The following is a 13,719-nucleotide window of genomic DNA, read 5'->3' on the forward strand; positions in this document are numbered from 1 at the left end:
AGGCCTTGGGACATATCGCTACCAATGAATTGTCTACAAGAAGCTAGTGATACGTTTGGAGGTGTTATTACAGAAAACCGAGGCATTTGGCCTCATCGGAATGGGAATCAAACTACTTGCTATTGAGATGAGACAACCTCCCCATGTCCAATATTTCCCCCTCCTTGAGAAAGTGACATCTATTCGTTGATGTTCATGACTTGCTCGTAGAAAAGCCCCGTGATTTTTAGTTGTAGTTTATGCTCTGGTTGGATCTTTTCGCTGTCAAGCTCATCGCTGCACATGACGGTGCAGACAACACCCACGACAAGCTACCGAGCAATGCCATCACAGCGAACCGCCTCTGTTGTGGAACCATAGCCTCGCCTCGTCAATGCCCATGGCCCCTACAATCAGGATCCTCCCAAACGCGTCCACATCATCGGCGCCGGCATCCTTCAGAACGTCGCTGAAACACTCCCTGGTAACGACGAAGTGCCGCTTCTCCCCCCAGGCCACGGCGAAGGCGACAACGTCGGGGGCCTCCCACAGGTGCGCGGACAGAGTCCACGACAGGCCGGTGAAGTGGCCCCCCTGGCAGTCGCTGGATATCTTGCCGACGAGGACGTTGTAGGCGGCGAGGAGGAAGCCGGTGAAGAACACGGTCCGCCGGGCCGATTCCTGAAAGATCCATTCCTGCCAGGTCTCTTTCGTCGGACAGGCGGAGCGGTCCTCCGCCGGGCCGGTCTCCGGCCGTGCGCGCTCCCATTTCACAAAGGGCATGAGGGCCAGCATGGCGCCGTCGAGGGCGGGAAGAGTCTGCTGCGCGGAGGCGCGGAGGGAGACGTCGCCGTCAAAGAGGCGGATGATCTGGTAGAGCAGCGCGGCCTGGAGGCGTGCGAGGATGCTGAGGCGGTCCCTGGGTGTGGGAGAGGAGAGAAGCTCATGAGCCCTGGCTTGAATAGTTCGCAGGACGAAGCGAGAGTTGCTTGAGTTCTTGGCGATGTACAGTGCACAGCAAGCTTGAGCATCTGTGTCGCGATGGTAAGCAGAAGTTCATTGGTCAGCGAAGGGTTCTTTGAGGGGAACTTCACCTTGCATCTCTCTCGGCATGTGAGCCCGGTACAAGTATGGGTGGCTCCAGGGGGCTTGGTTCTCCAGGACGGTGGATGCGGGAACCTTGTTCATCTCATCGAGGGCGTATTGAAGGCGGCTGGATATCATCTCCTCCAACGAGCCATCTGCCGCGAGATCCTGGCTTGGTAACAGCATCTGTTCGGGGCTCGAGGTGAGAGGCGAGAGAGACGACGTTCCGTCAAAAAGAACGTCAGGGGCCAAGAAGTCGTGGAAGTCCGTGTACAGACCAATGCCGTCAAGGCCATCCATATCCAGCTGGAGAAGGTCCGCGTCTTGCTGCCATGGTACGAGAGAATTGTCGGGACATGTTGCGGGTGTCCCGGTCGACCTCTCCGGGTCTTCTTGCGGCGCAGGTGTTTCGATGAGCTTGGGGGCAGTCTGCCTCTTGGATCTGGACGTTGGCGGGGTGGGATAAACGCAGTCGATCTTCCGCCGCGAGCACCGCAGGCACGCCGCTTGACCGTGGTCGCACCGGCGCTTGGCTTTGGTGCAGGCAAGACACGTCTTCCGACGAGGCGGGGGGTTCGCCCGTTCCAGGAAGGAGTTGGACATGGCGCACGCAATGCGAGTGCTCTCGTCTCGCAGACACGCGCTCCCGGATCTGCTTACCCGTACAGAGGCTCAAAGCTATGCGCCTTTTCCCCTCCTTCCCTTTTTTTGCGGAAATATCGACGAGAAGCAGGGCAGACCAGGGGAGATACAAAGCTGGAAATGGGCGCCAACGAATGTTGTCACAACAAACCATTGGCGGCGGCTCTTGGGCTTACTTAATCCGCAGATGGCGGGATTCCGCCAATATTTTCCCACCACCAACATGTCATGATCTATCGGCACGCTGGAACGAGCATTGATTGCAATTCAATCAGTCCAAGTCTATACTCTAAGTAGGGTGAGTTGTTTATACCCACAAGATGACCTGGTTCATACTGTGTATGTAACCCTGGCCAAAGGCTGGAGAGAACGGCACCGGCGATTATGTTGCTTTTCAATTGTCTGTATTTATTTGATTTTTCTAGTCTTTAGTGCCAAGATAACGGATGGCATGGCATTCAAGGAAAGGCGCGTCGCGTTGTAGGCAGGTATGGGTGCGGGGTTTGGCTGTGAACAGGCTATGCCAACCTTCCTCATTCCTTGTGGATTAACAAAACCCGGCAGTCTGACAGGGTACACATATTACAAAGCTTAACTGAACTACCAAGAGCAAGGGTATCACGTAACGCTATGATTCTACTGCGGTCTACGGATAGACCGCAGCCTTAAGCTGGGTTCTTTTTGAGCTCCTTGGCTTTGGCCGCCTTGCGCCACTTCACACCCCAGTACATGACGGCGAATAAGGCCGGGCTGAAAACGAAGTACAAGAGACCCAGGAGTGTGAAGGCCCAACCCACACCCATGCTATTGATCATGGGAATAATTGCTGCAGTCGCAGCCGCGCCCAGCAAACACCTGGTAAAGTTGTTCGCCGCCGTCGCAGTTCCGGCCTTGCCCGGGTGGATATCGATGATGAGGGTGTTGGTGGTGTTGTTGAAGCCGATCATGCCTACTCCGAAGAGGAAGAGCAGCACGCAAGGGACAGCCACAGGGGCCCGGAGATGGAGAGCCCAGCCCCAAACCAGCAGGAGTATTGAGCTCAGAAACAGCAGCGGCAGACCAATCTCCAGGCGGACCTTCTCAATGGGGAAGTCGGTCAGGTCTTGTTGGCGAGACTTGTCCAAAGGGATGCCCAGCCTCTTGCAGTGCCGACGATAGTTCCAGTTGATCAGCGGCCCGACAACGAAAGCAGCAACGACAGACCCACCGGCCAAGGGCAGATACATGAGGCCGATTTTCAGAGTGTCGAAGCCGTATATCGCCTCGAACTGGGTTGGCATGGAGGTGGCAATGGCGTAGAACCCGGCAAAGACGATGGCGCTGAAGCCAAGAAGGAGGCCAAGCTCCCGCTCGAAGAGCAGGAGAAGCGACCCGAATGGGTTCAGCTTGAATTTCAGAGCAGGCTTGGAAGTGCTTGAAGCCCCCGTCGTGGACCTCGACATCGGGGCTCCGGCCCCCCTCCTGGCCCTGAAGTGGTCTTTGAGCAGCTGGTAACCGGTGCGATACAGCCGGGGCGGCCGAACGGATCCGTCGCCGACGATCAATCGGCACGTTTCTGGGAAGAACAGCAGCTGGAGGACAAAGTAGACGCCGGCTAGGATGGCGAGGAACCAGAAGATGGACCTCCAGCCGAGATATTGGGTAAAGACGCCACCAAGAACTGGGCCCAAGGCAGGGGCCAACACGATAGGGACTACGGTGAGTCCAACGTACTGCCCTCTCTCGGCAGAAGTGATGGTATCTGCCACAACTGCCGAGGCCAGGGCGACGGTGCTGCTAGAGCCCGCCGACTGTAGACAGCGGACGACGAGAAGAGAGGCGTAGTTCTGAGAGAGGGCCAGACCGATGTTTGCTGCAATGTAAACAACAAAGCAGATGACGTATGCGGGTCGACGACCGCTGTGGTCGGCCAAGGAGCCGATGAACATGGGGATAACGCCCTGGAAAATCATATAAGTCGTCACGCTAAGGTTAATGTCCGAGTCGGAGACATGGAACTCGTTGGCCAGGACCGTCAACGCCGGGAGGTAGATCTGGGCGGTGAAGGGCGAGAAGAAGGCGGCCAGGCAGGCTCCTAGAATAATGGCTCGCTTCTCCCATTTCGTGTAGATAGAGTACGGTGGCGGTTGCTTTGGTTGCGGTTGCGGCACCGCAACTTCTTCATCTATCGTCTGTGACTTTTCCAATGGCGCAGGACTCGTAGGGTGAGACATTGTGGGCAAGTGTATGACGCTTCAACCTGGTGAAGTGCGCTGGCGTTGTGTGTTGGATTGTGAGCAACAACAGAACACCAGGATGAGAAGGGTGTCGAGATATATAGACATCTCGGTAAGGACTGGCTGGAAGTGAGTAGAAGAATCAGAATCTCAGAAGCAGCCTGTTTCTAGCTAGGTACGTCGTAGGGTGCTGCGGGCGAAGGAAAATGGATCATTGCCGTTAGTCGGAGACGCTGCATCGTACTACTATGGGGTGGGTGTATGTCGGTGCCGTTTCGGCCTTTTCTCCAAACCACCATCATGGTGAGAAGCGCCCTTGTGGGCCTTCTGGAGACTGTTGTTTTGAATGACCGTATGTATTATTTCGACAGTCCCCAAAATGATAGAGCCGGACTTAGGAAAGCGGCTCGGAAGTAATCGAAATAATGGGCTGGGGCGAGAAAAGTCCGAGCGTAATATCAGCATTGCCGTGGCCCCCAGTAAGCATCATGGGGGCCAGCTGAGGTTCACGAAACTAACGGTCTACGGCCCGTAGTCGACGGTGTGTATGTCGACTAGCTTGGGGGTTTTTGGGGGTGTGCATTTTTGGGGGTCGTCGGAATGGCGGAAGCCGCCGTCATGACAGCACCAGTGGGTGTGTTTGGAACGTGGGCATTTCGAGGGAGAAAACAAGCAAAAAAGGTGAGGTTGAGGTTGATGAGAAGGGAAGTCATAGTCGAGTGTACGAAGTAAAGGCACCCTTGTACCAGGAATTACCCACTGTACAACCCAAGTTCCGTCTTGGCTTCAGGACAGTCAACAGGAACTACCACACTGTAATGAACACGGTGCGGCGGATCGAGAAGGCGGTGACGTGTGTTCTTGGAGAAGCCACCTGTAGTGTATCCATTTAGAGTGGCTAAGAAGGTACGTACTTGGGTAGTACATAGTATCTAGAGCTCCAGTAATTACAGCATGTCCTGAGCTTCAAGCCCAAAGACCGTGGGACCCTGCATTCGCCCGAATTGTGCATTTTAACATCCTCGATACCTCACCCACCTCTTCTACACCACGCCGTTCTCAACAACCCCGGTTCATCTTGCTGTGCCTTCGACCCCCATACCGATGCCGGTCCTCTGCTCTCAATCCGAAAGAAATCCCCAAGCATGGTTGGCCACCCACACTGCTCGAGCGTTGCGCCCCTCCTAACAAAACGTCGCAGAACGTCCAGTACAACTCGGCCCTGCGCCAGAGCAAGGCCATCCGCAACGACCTCGAGAAGCTGTCCTCCTCCGCCGCCCAGCCCGCCGCCCTGACCCCCGCCGAGATCGGCAACGTGTCCGCGTCCCTCGCCTCCTTCTCCAAGACCATCGACGAATACAACAACCTGGCCCGCCAGGAGCTCGTCAAGAAGAAGCAGGAAGAGGCCTACGACCGCGTCAAGCGCTTCCGCGACGACCTGTCCGACTTCAGGTCCCAGGTCGAATCCCTTAAGAAGGCCCGCGAGGATGCCGTACACAGCACCAACCGCAGCGAGCTGCTGGGCCGCCGTGCCTACGCTACTTCCACCCCCGAGAACCCCTACGCCAACGTCGGCAAGCCGTCTTCCTCGGCTTTCCACAGCCGCGGCGCCCCCACCGGTGGCCATGCCGGCTCCGGGCTAAGCATGGGCGGCAACGATGTCACGAGAGAGCAGCACGCGCTGCGCGAGCAGAACTTCTTCGCCAACACCAACTCGGCCCTCGACGAGTACATCGCGAGGGGCCAGGCCGTGCTGGGCGACTTGGGCACCCAGCGCGAGATGCTCAAGAACACCCAAAAGAGGCTGTACTCGGTCGGCAACACCCTGGGCATCTCGGGCGACACCATCCGCATGATTGAACGCCGCGCCAAGGAGGACAAGTGGATCTTTTGGGCATGCGTCATCGTCTTCTTTCTCTTCTGCTGGGCCTGCATACACTTCTTACGGTGATGGGCGGGCGGGGAAGAGCGGGGAAAAGGGGCCATCGAATGAATTTTGGCTGGGTTGGGTACGGGATGATAACGAAGTTGGGAAAGAAAGAAAATGTTCAGGAGCATGGCGTTTTTGTGTTTCTTTTTTTTTTTTTTCAAGGAGGCGGGCGGCTGCAGTCTGTATGTATGCGCCGTGCAATTTCCTCGAGCATCGCGTCGCATCGCATCGCATCAGGAAGGGAAAAAGTAGTCCCGTGTACAACAAGCGACAATCGAGTTTGGTTCTATTCCATGCCCGCGAGGGCAATGGTGAAAAGCACCGTGCTCGTCGTCTCGATCTCAACCACTTCCGTCTCGGGCAGCACGTGGTTGCTGGTGCTGACGTGGCCCCCAAACTTGGTCTCCCAGTTCTCGACGTCCCATTCGAGACCCTTGGTGGTGATATAGCTGGTACCCCCGATGGGAAGGATGCCGACGTGCTTGCCAAACACGTCGTCGCCGCCCTCGCGGACCCGGATGCTGTGGCGGCCGGGCTTGAGGAGGAACGTCAGGCTTTGGCCCGACACGAGGTACAGCTTGCCTTGGGCGTAGTCGGGCCCCGGCTGGAAGAGGTACAGATGGTGCACCTGGCTGAGGCCCTGGTCGACGCGGCCGCCCAGCCCACCGAGGGCGACGATGTCAGTGTTTGGCCCGTGGTTGGAGCGGATCCACGAGACGGCCTTGCCAAAGTCTGTCGAGTACTGGTCGGAGTCGTATACCACCTCGGCCGGCTTCTCCAGCTCCGTGTAGTAGTCCCTGACGGACTGACGGAGGGAGTCCAAGTCACCGATGATAACATCGAGGTTGGTCTGCGGCGGTCAGATACAATACGATATTCAGACTAGAGGGGCGGCAAAGGACCAACTAATGGTGGGTGAGAGCGGGCTTCGGCCATGTTGCTCATATCGTACAATCTGTTGGCTCCGCCGTCCGCAGCGACTCGCGTGAGAGCTGCGACGAAGAGGAGGGGGGTCAGCTGGAGATCCAAATATATGCGCAGGTTGCCCATACCGTTGGTCCATAGCGAGTCAAAGACGGAAGTCTGCTTCACGGGCTGGTTGAGCACAATGAGTGCGAAATCGGCGGGGCCGGGATATTCTGGCGTCTTGTCGCGAAGAAGCGCTACCGGGCGCCACTCAAAGCTTGGCGCCGACATCTCGAGACTTATCGGCGCGCAAATACATGCAAGATACCAGGGAAACAAAATGTCCAATGCAAATCAGCTAGATACAGGCCACCTTTTTTTTGTCTTCTTCTTTTTCTGTCTAGGAATACGCTTAACCAGGTCCAAGGGAACAGATGCGCCAAGGGTAGCTCGGGGTATGGGTCAAAATCTCACATACGAAATCAGCAGGAATATATCGTTTATCACCGACATCCGTAGTACATGTGATGCATAAGATGCGTCGTTGTCATCAGACCAAAACTGGAATATCTCGCAGAAGTGGTACAACATGATTTGCGACCAATGACGCGCTGATTTTGGCGACTCTGCCCCCCCAGTGGGCTCTTTTTTTTTTTTTTTTTTTTTTTTTTCCCCTTCCGCATCGACCGACCGATAGGCCGGACCTGCGTCAGCGAGGAATGGCGGGAATGCGCCGCTAAAACCTCGGCGCAACCTTTCATTCGAAGCGAAGCTTCAATTTTCTTCTGGATTCGGATTACCAACCCCAAGCTCCGTTTACCCCCGCCCACGCCCTGAACGCGCCAGAACTTTCTGCCATCTCCGTGATTTTCCCCTTTGTCTTTGTGCTCTCCTTTTGGTCTTTTCTTTCTCTTTTGGTTTCGGCTTTTTCTCTGTCATATACACACGCACACCACCCCCCGACATGTATCGCAGCGCCGTCCGGTCGACGCCCCGCGCCCTGAGTGCCGCCCGCCAGTCGGCAATCCGCACTGCCCCTCGACGATTCGCCTCGACGTCACCCGCCGACAAGCCCCGGTCATGGAAGGGCTCGGCATTGAGATGGGGTCTTGCCGCCGGCGCCGTTTACTGGTATAACACCAGTCCGGTCTTCGCAGAGGAGCCTCTCCGTATGTTTCCTGCAAAGGGGGGGGATAAGAGCAACAAGCAGCGTTGTGAACTGCTGACCATGAGGGTGCATTGCTAACAAAGCTTCGCAACAGCTCGAACGATCCCGGCCCCGTCCCAATTCTCGGACTCTGACCTTACCACTGTCGATGCCATTGTCGAAGAGAAGCGCAAGCGAGCCATTGCGAAGGCCGAGGAAGCTAAGCCCGCGCCTGCCGCCGCCCCCGCACCGACGAAATCGAGCGAGAAGACGCAGGAGGCGCTCGAGGGCGAGCCGGCGCCCGGCTCCCCCGAGGCTTTGGAGGCTGAGGCCGACCAGCAAGGTGCATTCAACCCGGAGACGGGCGAGATCAATTGGGATTGCCCGTGCCTCGGCGGCATGGCGGATGGCCCCTGCGGTGAGGAGTTCAAGGCTGCCTTCAGCTGCTTCGTCTACTCCAAGGAGGAGCCCAAGGGCATGGACTGCATCGAGAAGTTCCAGTATGTTGACGGACGAACTAATATCCAAGCTACGGACATGGGTGCTAATTGTGATGAAGGGGAATGCAATCGTGCTTCCGGAAATACCCCGAGGTCTACGGCGCCGAGCTGGCCGACGATGACGAGTACCAAGAGGGTGCCGAGGATGCCCGGCCTGCGCCCGATGCCAACACCGACGCAACTATTGCGCCGCCTGCCGCTTCCGCCAACGAGAAGAAGGAGACCAAGGCCGAGATCAAGGGCGATTCGGAGGAGAAGAAGCCTGCAGCCAAGTCGGACGCCGAGAAGCAGGACGAGGAGGTCAAGCAGATGCCCAAGCCAGAGCCCGTCGACCTCAGCCAGCCCAACACCCCGGCGACGGACGCTACCGCCGCCAACAACATCTAGAGAGCGAAGCAGCGTCGCTTCTATTTTGTTCTTGTTTTCTGTCTTGATAGAGTTTACTTGTGTGTAGAAGTACACGGGAAAGGGATGTGGCGCACCGCAAAAAAAGGGCGGCTAATGACACCATGACGGGGAAATTTCGGGCCATATCTCATGTACCATAATCGTGTACAAAGTGTACCAGTACGAAGAAAGCAAAACAATAGACATCCACTTCTCCAAGCATTGCTGTGACTTGTTTTTGTTTTAATTGTTTATTGTTTCGTCCTTTTCTTTTTGATCTTAGTCCATCAACTTTTTCATTGTTTTGACCACATCACAAATGATTTAGGTATTGCCCGGCAACATGAGAATGACTCTCCGCAAGACCCATGAACATAAAAACAAAAATAAGATATCGTCAGCGACAGCTCATCCAGGACCCATCGCCCCCATCCCACGGGATCTGGCGCGTACCATCGTTCCTGGCAACTGTCCGGGTCCTCCCCCGGTGCTAGCGACCAGACGCCCCCACATCTGGATGGATTTTCCCGCCTCTCATTGGCTTGCTGGTCGACGTGCTCCAAGCTCCCGAGCCGCATACGTCATACGTCATTGGTCTCTTGGTCCAGTAGCGCCAACCAAGATCAAGGAAAGCTCGAGGGGGGGAATGGTCAAACCGCCTGACGACGTTTCTGCTTGGTGCTAGTTAGGTAGTGTGTGTACCTTTGGTAGTTTCCCCCCCTTGCCTTTCCCTTTTTTTCCTTCCCTTCCGGTTCCTTCCTTCACATGACAACATCCTCTTAAAAGGAACCACCCGCCATTTCATTCTATTCCGCGTCATTTGTCGATCTGCCACACCTTTCCCCCCCTTCCCACCTGCACATTCACACCTTATACACACATACACACCTCCTTGAAGCTCTTGCTTATTGCACTTGCCTTCTCTCCCACTCTCGCCTTGGACACTTGCAAACCCAAGCCTAAAACCTCCCTTTCATCTATATATCACAAGTAAGTGTCAACGCGTTACGTCATCATTGGTGTGCGTATGTGCGCGCGCCGTTACTGATAACATTACAGTGGCTTCCTACGCCGACATGGCCGCCAAGGGCCCCAAGCAAACTCCCGAGGAGGTACGTTCACTGGTCGCGTGATGCCACGGCACTCCAAAGACTACTTCTATCCATACATCGCAACACCCAAACCCCAAAGGGGAAGCAATGCTGACCTCGTCACCCCTTGTCCTCAGGCCGCTGCTCCCCAGCCACCTGAAATCGCCGTCGAGTCCGTCGAGTCCCTCTCCACCTCGTCCCTCGTCGACGTCGACATGCCCAGCGTGCACACGGTTCCCCACGACTTCAACGACCAGGATGTCAAGACCACCACCCAGGCCTCTCGCATCGAGCGCGAGGAAGAGGAGCAGAAAGCCCGCGCCGAGGCCGACCTGGCCAAGAAGAAGGCCGCTAGCAAGGCTCACAAGGCCGACTCGTGGCTGAAGCGCCAGTTCTCCTCTCTCAGCGACGGCAGCGCCTCTGCCCTCGCCATCTCCAACCTCGTCGGCGTCGTCGGCCTCAGCACCTTCCTCGGCTACAAAGCCTGGGGTCTGTACGACCGCGGTCGCCTGTCGTGGCAGAACGTCGGCTTGGGAGTCGGCATCCTGGGTGTCGTCGGTCTCGCCGAGGGCATCTTTGGAAGGTAATGAGCATCCCACGAAACCGCTTGAGGGTCGATTTACGCCACCTGCTAACTCCTTGCGCAGCTACCTCTACAAGACCAAGGGCAAGAAATGAGAGACAAGCGCGTCGGGCGACGACGGCTTGGATTCTGCCCTATTCTAATGACATTGTACTCTTCTCTTCTTTCGCATGTAGCGCGGATTGCTGGCATTGGCTGCGGTGGTGGCGAATAGCGTCTTGATGAGCATGACGCGGAACACCTCTTTCTGCTGTGCAATATGTGTATGTACTTGGCGTTCGGCGCGAATACGGGAATCACAAATCTCCTCATACCAACAACCACAATCGCGTTTTCTCTGTTTTCCCCTTCAATCCCGAACCAAAAACAAATACGCCGTCTGCCTGAATGACTTGCTTTCTAGGCTCACCACAGCTTGACTACATCCTGACAGGGGCTACCTGCACCGCCCGGTCGTGATGCCGCGTTCGGTTCCGGATCTGGACAACATCACGGCGGTATCGACAAATAGATCTTCTTGAATATACCTACTACTTAGGAAACCGACCGGCGCGCGCGCCCCTCCCCCTCCCGATCGACTAGACAGCACTCTCTGCTGGATCCTTTTTCCGATGTTTGTTGGGAATATAGTATCGTCGAAAAGAATTCGTACAGGCAAAAAGAAGAAAAGAAAAAAAGTGGGTTTCGCCAAAGCTAAACATCCCCAAGTCGCTATGCCGTTTGGTTGCTAACTCCTTTCAACCCAGTGAGAATCCCTCCAGATCGGACACCTTTGAACGCCCACGCCACTTCCGCTTATCCAGCCTTCAGTAGTTTCGAGCCCGCTTCCCAAAAGAGCCTTTGATCCCACAGCCTAACCTTGCCTTTTAGTCCCGTTGCCCGCTTGCCCACGAGTGCACACACGATAGTTCGTTGTTACATCAAAACGCCGCCTTCGCCACCGCTACGAGTCTTACGTCGTCCGCTTGCGAGCAGGCTACGCGTTGCGGCTGTTGTTGTGCAACTCTCTAAGCCGCTTGACCCAGTGCTTGCGCAATGCTGGCGACATCTTGCAAAATATCATGGCCTTGTTGTCGTCCGCCAGGGCCTTTTCCGCAATCTTCAGCTGAAGGTCCATGTCTTCGTCAGAAAAGTCGCGGAAGAAAATGTCAATGGCCTGCTCGGGCCACTTTGGTGGGCTCCGGCCGCGGAGGGCGTCGGCTATCCTGATGAGGCCGTCCTCCATCAGCTGCTTACCGGCAGACGCCATGGACGCCGATGACGCGTCGTTGCCGTGGTTGGACGATGCGCCGGATCCCGATGCCTGTGCGGGGTTCGTGTAGCCCGATATGCGTCGGCGCTTCTCCGCCGGCTGTGTCGGTGGCCCCATGGGAGCCGTCGGTGCCTTGCCGCCGGCGTCGGATGTCGGGCCCTGCTGCGGGAATCGTTTACGTCCAGTGGCTGTCTCCTCTGGCGGCGTCAATGCACTCGTACCCGCGATGTGCGTTCTCGGCGGAATCGCGGTGGATGTGGGTCTTTGCTGCGGCTGTTGTTGTTGTTGCTGCTGCTGCTGCTGCTGCTGTTGTGGTTGTTGTTGTTGCTGCTGCTGTTGCGGCTGCGCTTGCTTCTGGGGTATCATTGGTTGCTGTACTTGTGCTACAGGAGATTGGCTAACTGATCCCCGAGGCTGCGCCTGTTGGTTAGTGCCTGATTGCGAAGGGGGTTGATAGGGCGGCTCAACCTGAAGATCGAGGACGGCGGTGCCCGGCATATCTGGATCTTCGGATCCCTGGATCACGTCCGGGCCCTTTCGCTTCGGCTTCATGATGCGCTTCGGGGCGCCGCCGGATCCGACCACGTCCGGATACAAGACCTCCATGAACTGCTCATGGTCGAACGGTCGACCTCGCAACGCGCGCGACAACGGCTCTTTCTGCGGCAAAGAGTTAGCGACGAAGCTCCAGGACTAGAAACGCGGGAGCAGGTGGGGAGAGGCGACGGAAAGACGGGGCGTGGAGACGCGCGCCGCGTCAACGAACCTCGATATGCGCTTTCCAGGCCTCCTCGGACGCGGTGACGGTGCGGGTGGTCGGGTTATAGAGGAATTCGGGGTCCTCGCGCAGGCCGCGCCACAGACGGAACTTTTTGCGGGCATTATCCGACTTGTTCACGAGATGACTTTTCGTGGGATAGGCGCCGTGTTTCTCGCGAAGGGCCGTGGCGGCACGGTCCCAGGCGTCAGCCTTGAAGGAATGGTTCTCGCGCAGGCCTAACTGGACAGAATCGCAGAGAGATCGGAAGAAGGTGGCTTCGTAGGCGGGCGTCCAACTAAATCGCGGTGCGCGCTTGTCGCGGTCGCCGCCGGCGCTGCCAGGTTGGCCATCTGGGCCGGTAAACTCATCGTCTGACATTGAGCAAATTCTGGGGGGCCAGCAGGGTTGAGGGCGAAGGAAGCAAGCGGCAGGGCAAAGGAAGCAGGATAATGGTTATCCCGTAAAGCGTTAGAGATTCCACCGCAGGACGAACACGCGGCGGGTTCGCGGCGGGATGGACAGCGGATATGCGGCAATGCCTTGGACCCCCCCTACAGGAGTCGCGATAGCTCCCGCCGGGTTTGGGGGAGGAAGGGGACAAGAGCCGCGGGCGATGTCTGACGTTAATCTGACGATGGGCGTTGAGCAAGCAAATGTAGAGAGAGGCGCACGCAGCTCTGATGGACGGGACGGATGGGGGCGTGCAGCGCGGAGGATTTGGCGTGTGGGCGTGTGACCCGACGAGGGATATTGGTCGGGTTTACGCGGGAAGCGAACGGCTGCGCGTGAGGGAAAGAAATCAAAGCAAGCAAGCAAGCAAGCAAGCAGCGAACGGGCTGCCTTTCGGAGGCTGGCTGCGGATTCGCTCGCTTACTTGGTTGCTTTGCATGCGTGCGTGCGTTTGTGCGTGTACGAGTCGTCGTCGGGGTGCGCGGATGCGCTCACACGTCTTTCTCTCCGTGGTAAATCAGCGAGGCTGGCGGCTGGAGCTGAAGCTGAGAAAGGGCGGGGCAGCCAAAATGACTTGACTGGAAACGAGTCGGGCGCAAGTCACGTTGTCTCTACGAGTCCGAAGGGGGGGTGAAATGGAGAGACAGACTGCCACGAGTGGTGGTGGTGGTAGTGGTGGTGTTGGGGGGGGCGGACCGGGGAGCTGGACTGGCCTGGGCGGGACTGGGCCCGTTGTCTCTCCTTGGGTTTAGGTTGGCGACGTTGGTTGGTCACGCCTCTCCTCCCTCCC

General features: G+C 56.9%; 7 protein-coding genes across 7 annotated transcripts; 3 read left to right on the forward strand and 4 right to left on the reverse strand.

Moving 5' to 3' along the window:
- Positions 1-327: 327 nt before the first annotated feature.
- On the reverse strand, positions 328-1,668 carry LY79DRAFT_525532 (uncharacterized protein; the record flags this gene model as incomplete). The annotated part of the gene is made up of 2 exons (XM_060555740.1): positions 328-1,010; positions 1,074-1,668. 2 exons carry the CDS (start codon positions 1,666-1,668, stop codon positions 328-330), a joined length of 1,278 nt encoding a protein of 425 aa, XP_060409186.1.
- Positions 1,669-2,372: 704 nt separating this feature from the next.
- LY79DRAFT_673502 (major facilitator superfamily transporter) lies at positions 2,373-3,920 on the reverse strand (the record flags this gene model as incomplete). The annotated part of the gene is made up of 1 exon (XM_060564185.1): positions 2,373-3,920. One exon carries the CDS (start codon positions 3,918-3,920, stop codon positions 2,373-2,375), a length of 1,548 nt encoding a protein of 515 aa, XP_060409187.1.
- Positions 3,921-4,523: 603 nt separating this feature from the next.
- On the forward strand, positions 4,524-5,874 carry LY79DRAFT_673503 (vesicle transport V-SNARE protein; the record flags this gene model as incomplete). The annotated part of the gene is made up of 2 exons (XM_060564186.1): positions 4,524-4,553; positions 5,125-5,874. The coding sequence occupies 2 exons, from the start codon at positions 4,524-4,526 to the stop codon at positions 5,872-5,874; spliced, it is 780 nt and encodes a 259-aa protein (XP_060409188.1).
- A 265-nt stretch (positions 5,875-6,139) lies between these two features.
- On the reverse strand, positions 6,140-7,050 carry LY79DRAFT_593835 (thiamine pyrophosphokinase; the record flags this gene model as incomplete). The annotated part of the gene is made up of 3 exons (XM_060561612.1): positions 6,140-6,703; positions 6,760-6,845; positions 6,906-7,050. The coding sequence occupies 3 exons, from the start codon at positions 7,048-7,050 to the stop codon at positions 6,140-6,142; spliced, it is 795 nt and encodes a 264-aa protein (XP_060409189.1).
- Positions 7,051-7,553: 503 nt separating this feature from the next.
- Positions 7,554-9,034, forward strand: LY79DRAFT_568223 (CHCH domain-containing protein). The gene is made up of 3 exons (XM_060558948.1): positions 7,554-7,928; positions 8,022-8,406; positions 8,466-9,034. The coding sequence occupies exons 1-3, from the start codon at positions 7,724-7,726 to the stop codon at positions 8,791-8,793; spliced, it is 918 nt and encodes a 305-aa protein (XP_060409190.1). The 5' UTR covers positions 7,554-7,723; the 3' UTR covers positions 8,794-9,034.
- Positions 9,035-9,425: 391 nt separating this feature from the next.
- LY79DRAFT_568225 (uncharacterized protein) lies at positions 9,426-10,954 on the forward strand. Its single transcript, XM_060558949.1, has 4 exons — positions 9,426-9,783; positions 9,853-9,905; positions 10,022-10,467; positions 10,532-10,954. Coding segments are annotated over exons 1-4 (531 nt in total). The 5' UTR covers positions 9,426-9,782; the 3' UTR covers positions 10,563-10,954.
- Positions 10,955-11,443: 489 nt separating this feature from the next.
- On the reverse strand, positions 11,444-12,857 carry LY79DRAFT_525465 (Myb/SANT-like DNA-binding domain-containing protein; the record flags this gene model as incomplete). Its single annotated transcript, XM_060555732.1, has 2 exons — positions 11,444-12,379; positions 12,486-12,857. The coding sequence occupies 2 exons, from the start codon at positions 12,855-12,857 to the stop codon at positions 11,444-11,446; spliced, it is 1,308 nt and encodes a 435-aa protein (XP_060409192.1).
- Positions 12,858-13,719: the final 862 nt, after the last annotated feature.

This window comes from Colletotrichum navitas (genome assembly GCF_030913465.1).
Source record: "Colletotrichum navitas strain CBS 125086 chromosome Unknown LY79scaffold_89, whole genome shotgun sequence".
NCBI lineage: Eukaryota > Fungi > Ascomycota > Sordariomycetes > Glomerellales > Glomerellaceae > Colletotrichum > Colletotrichum navitas.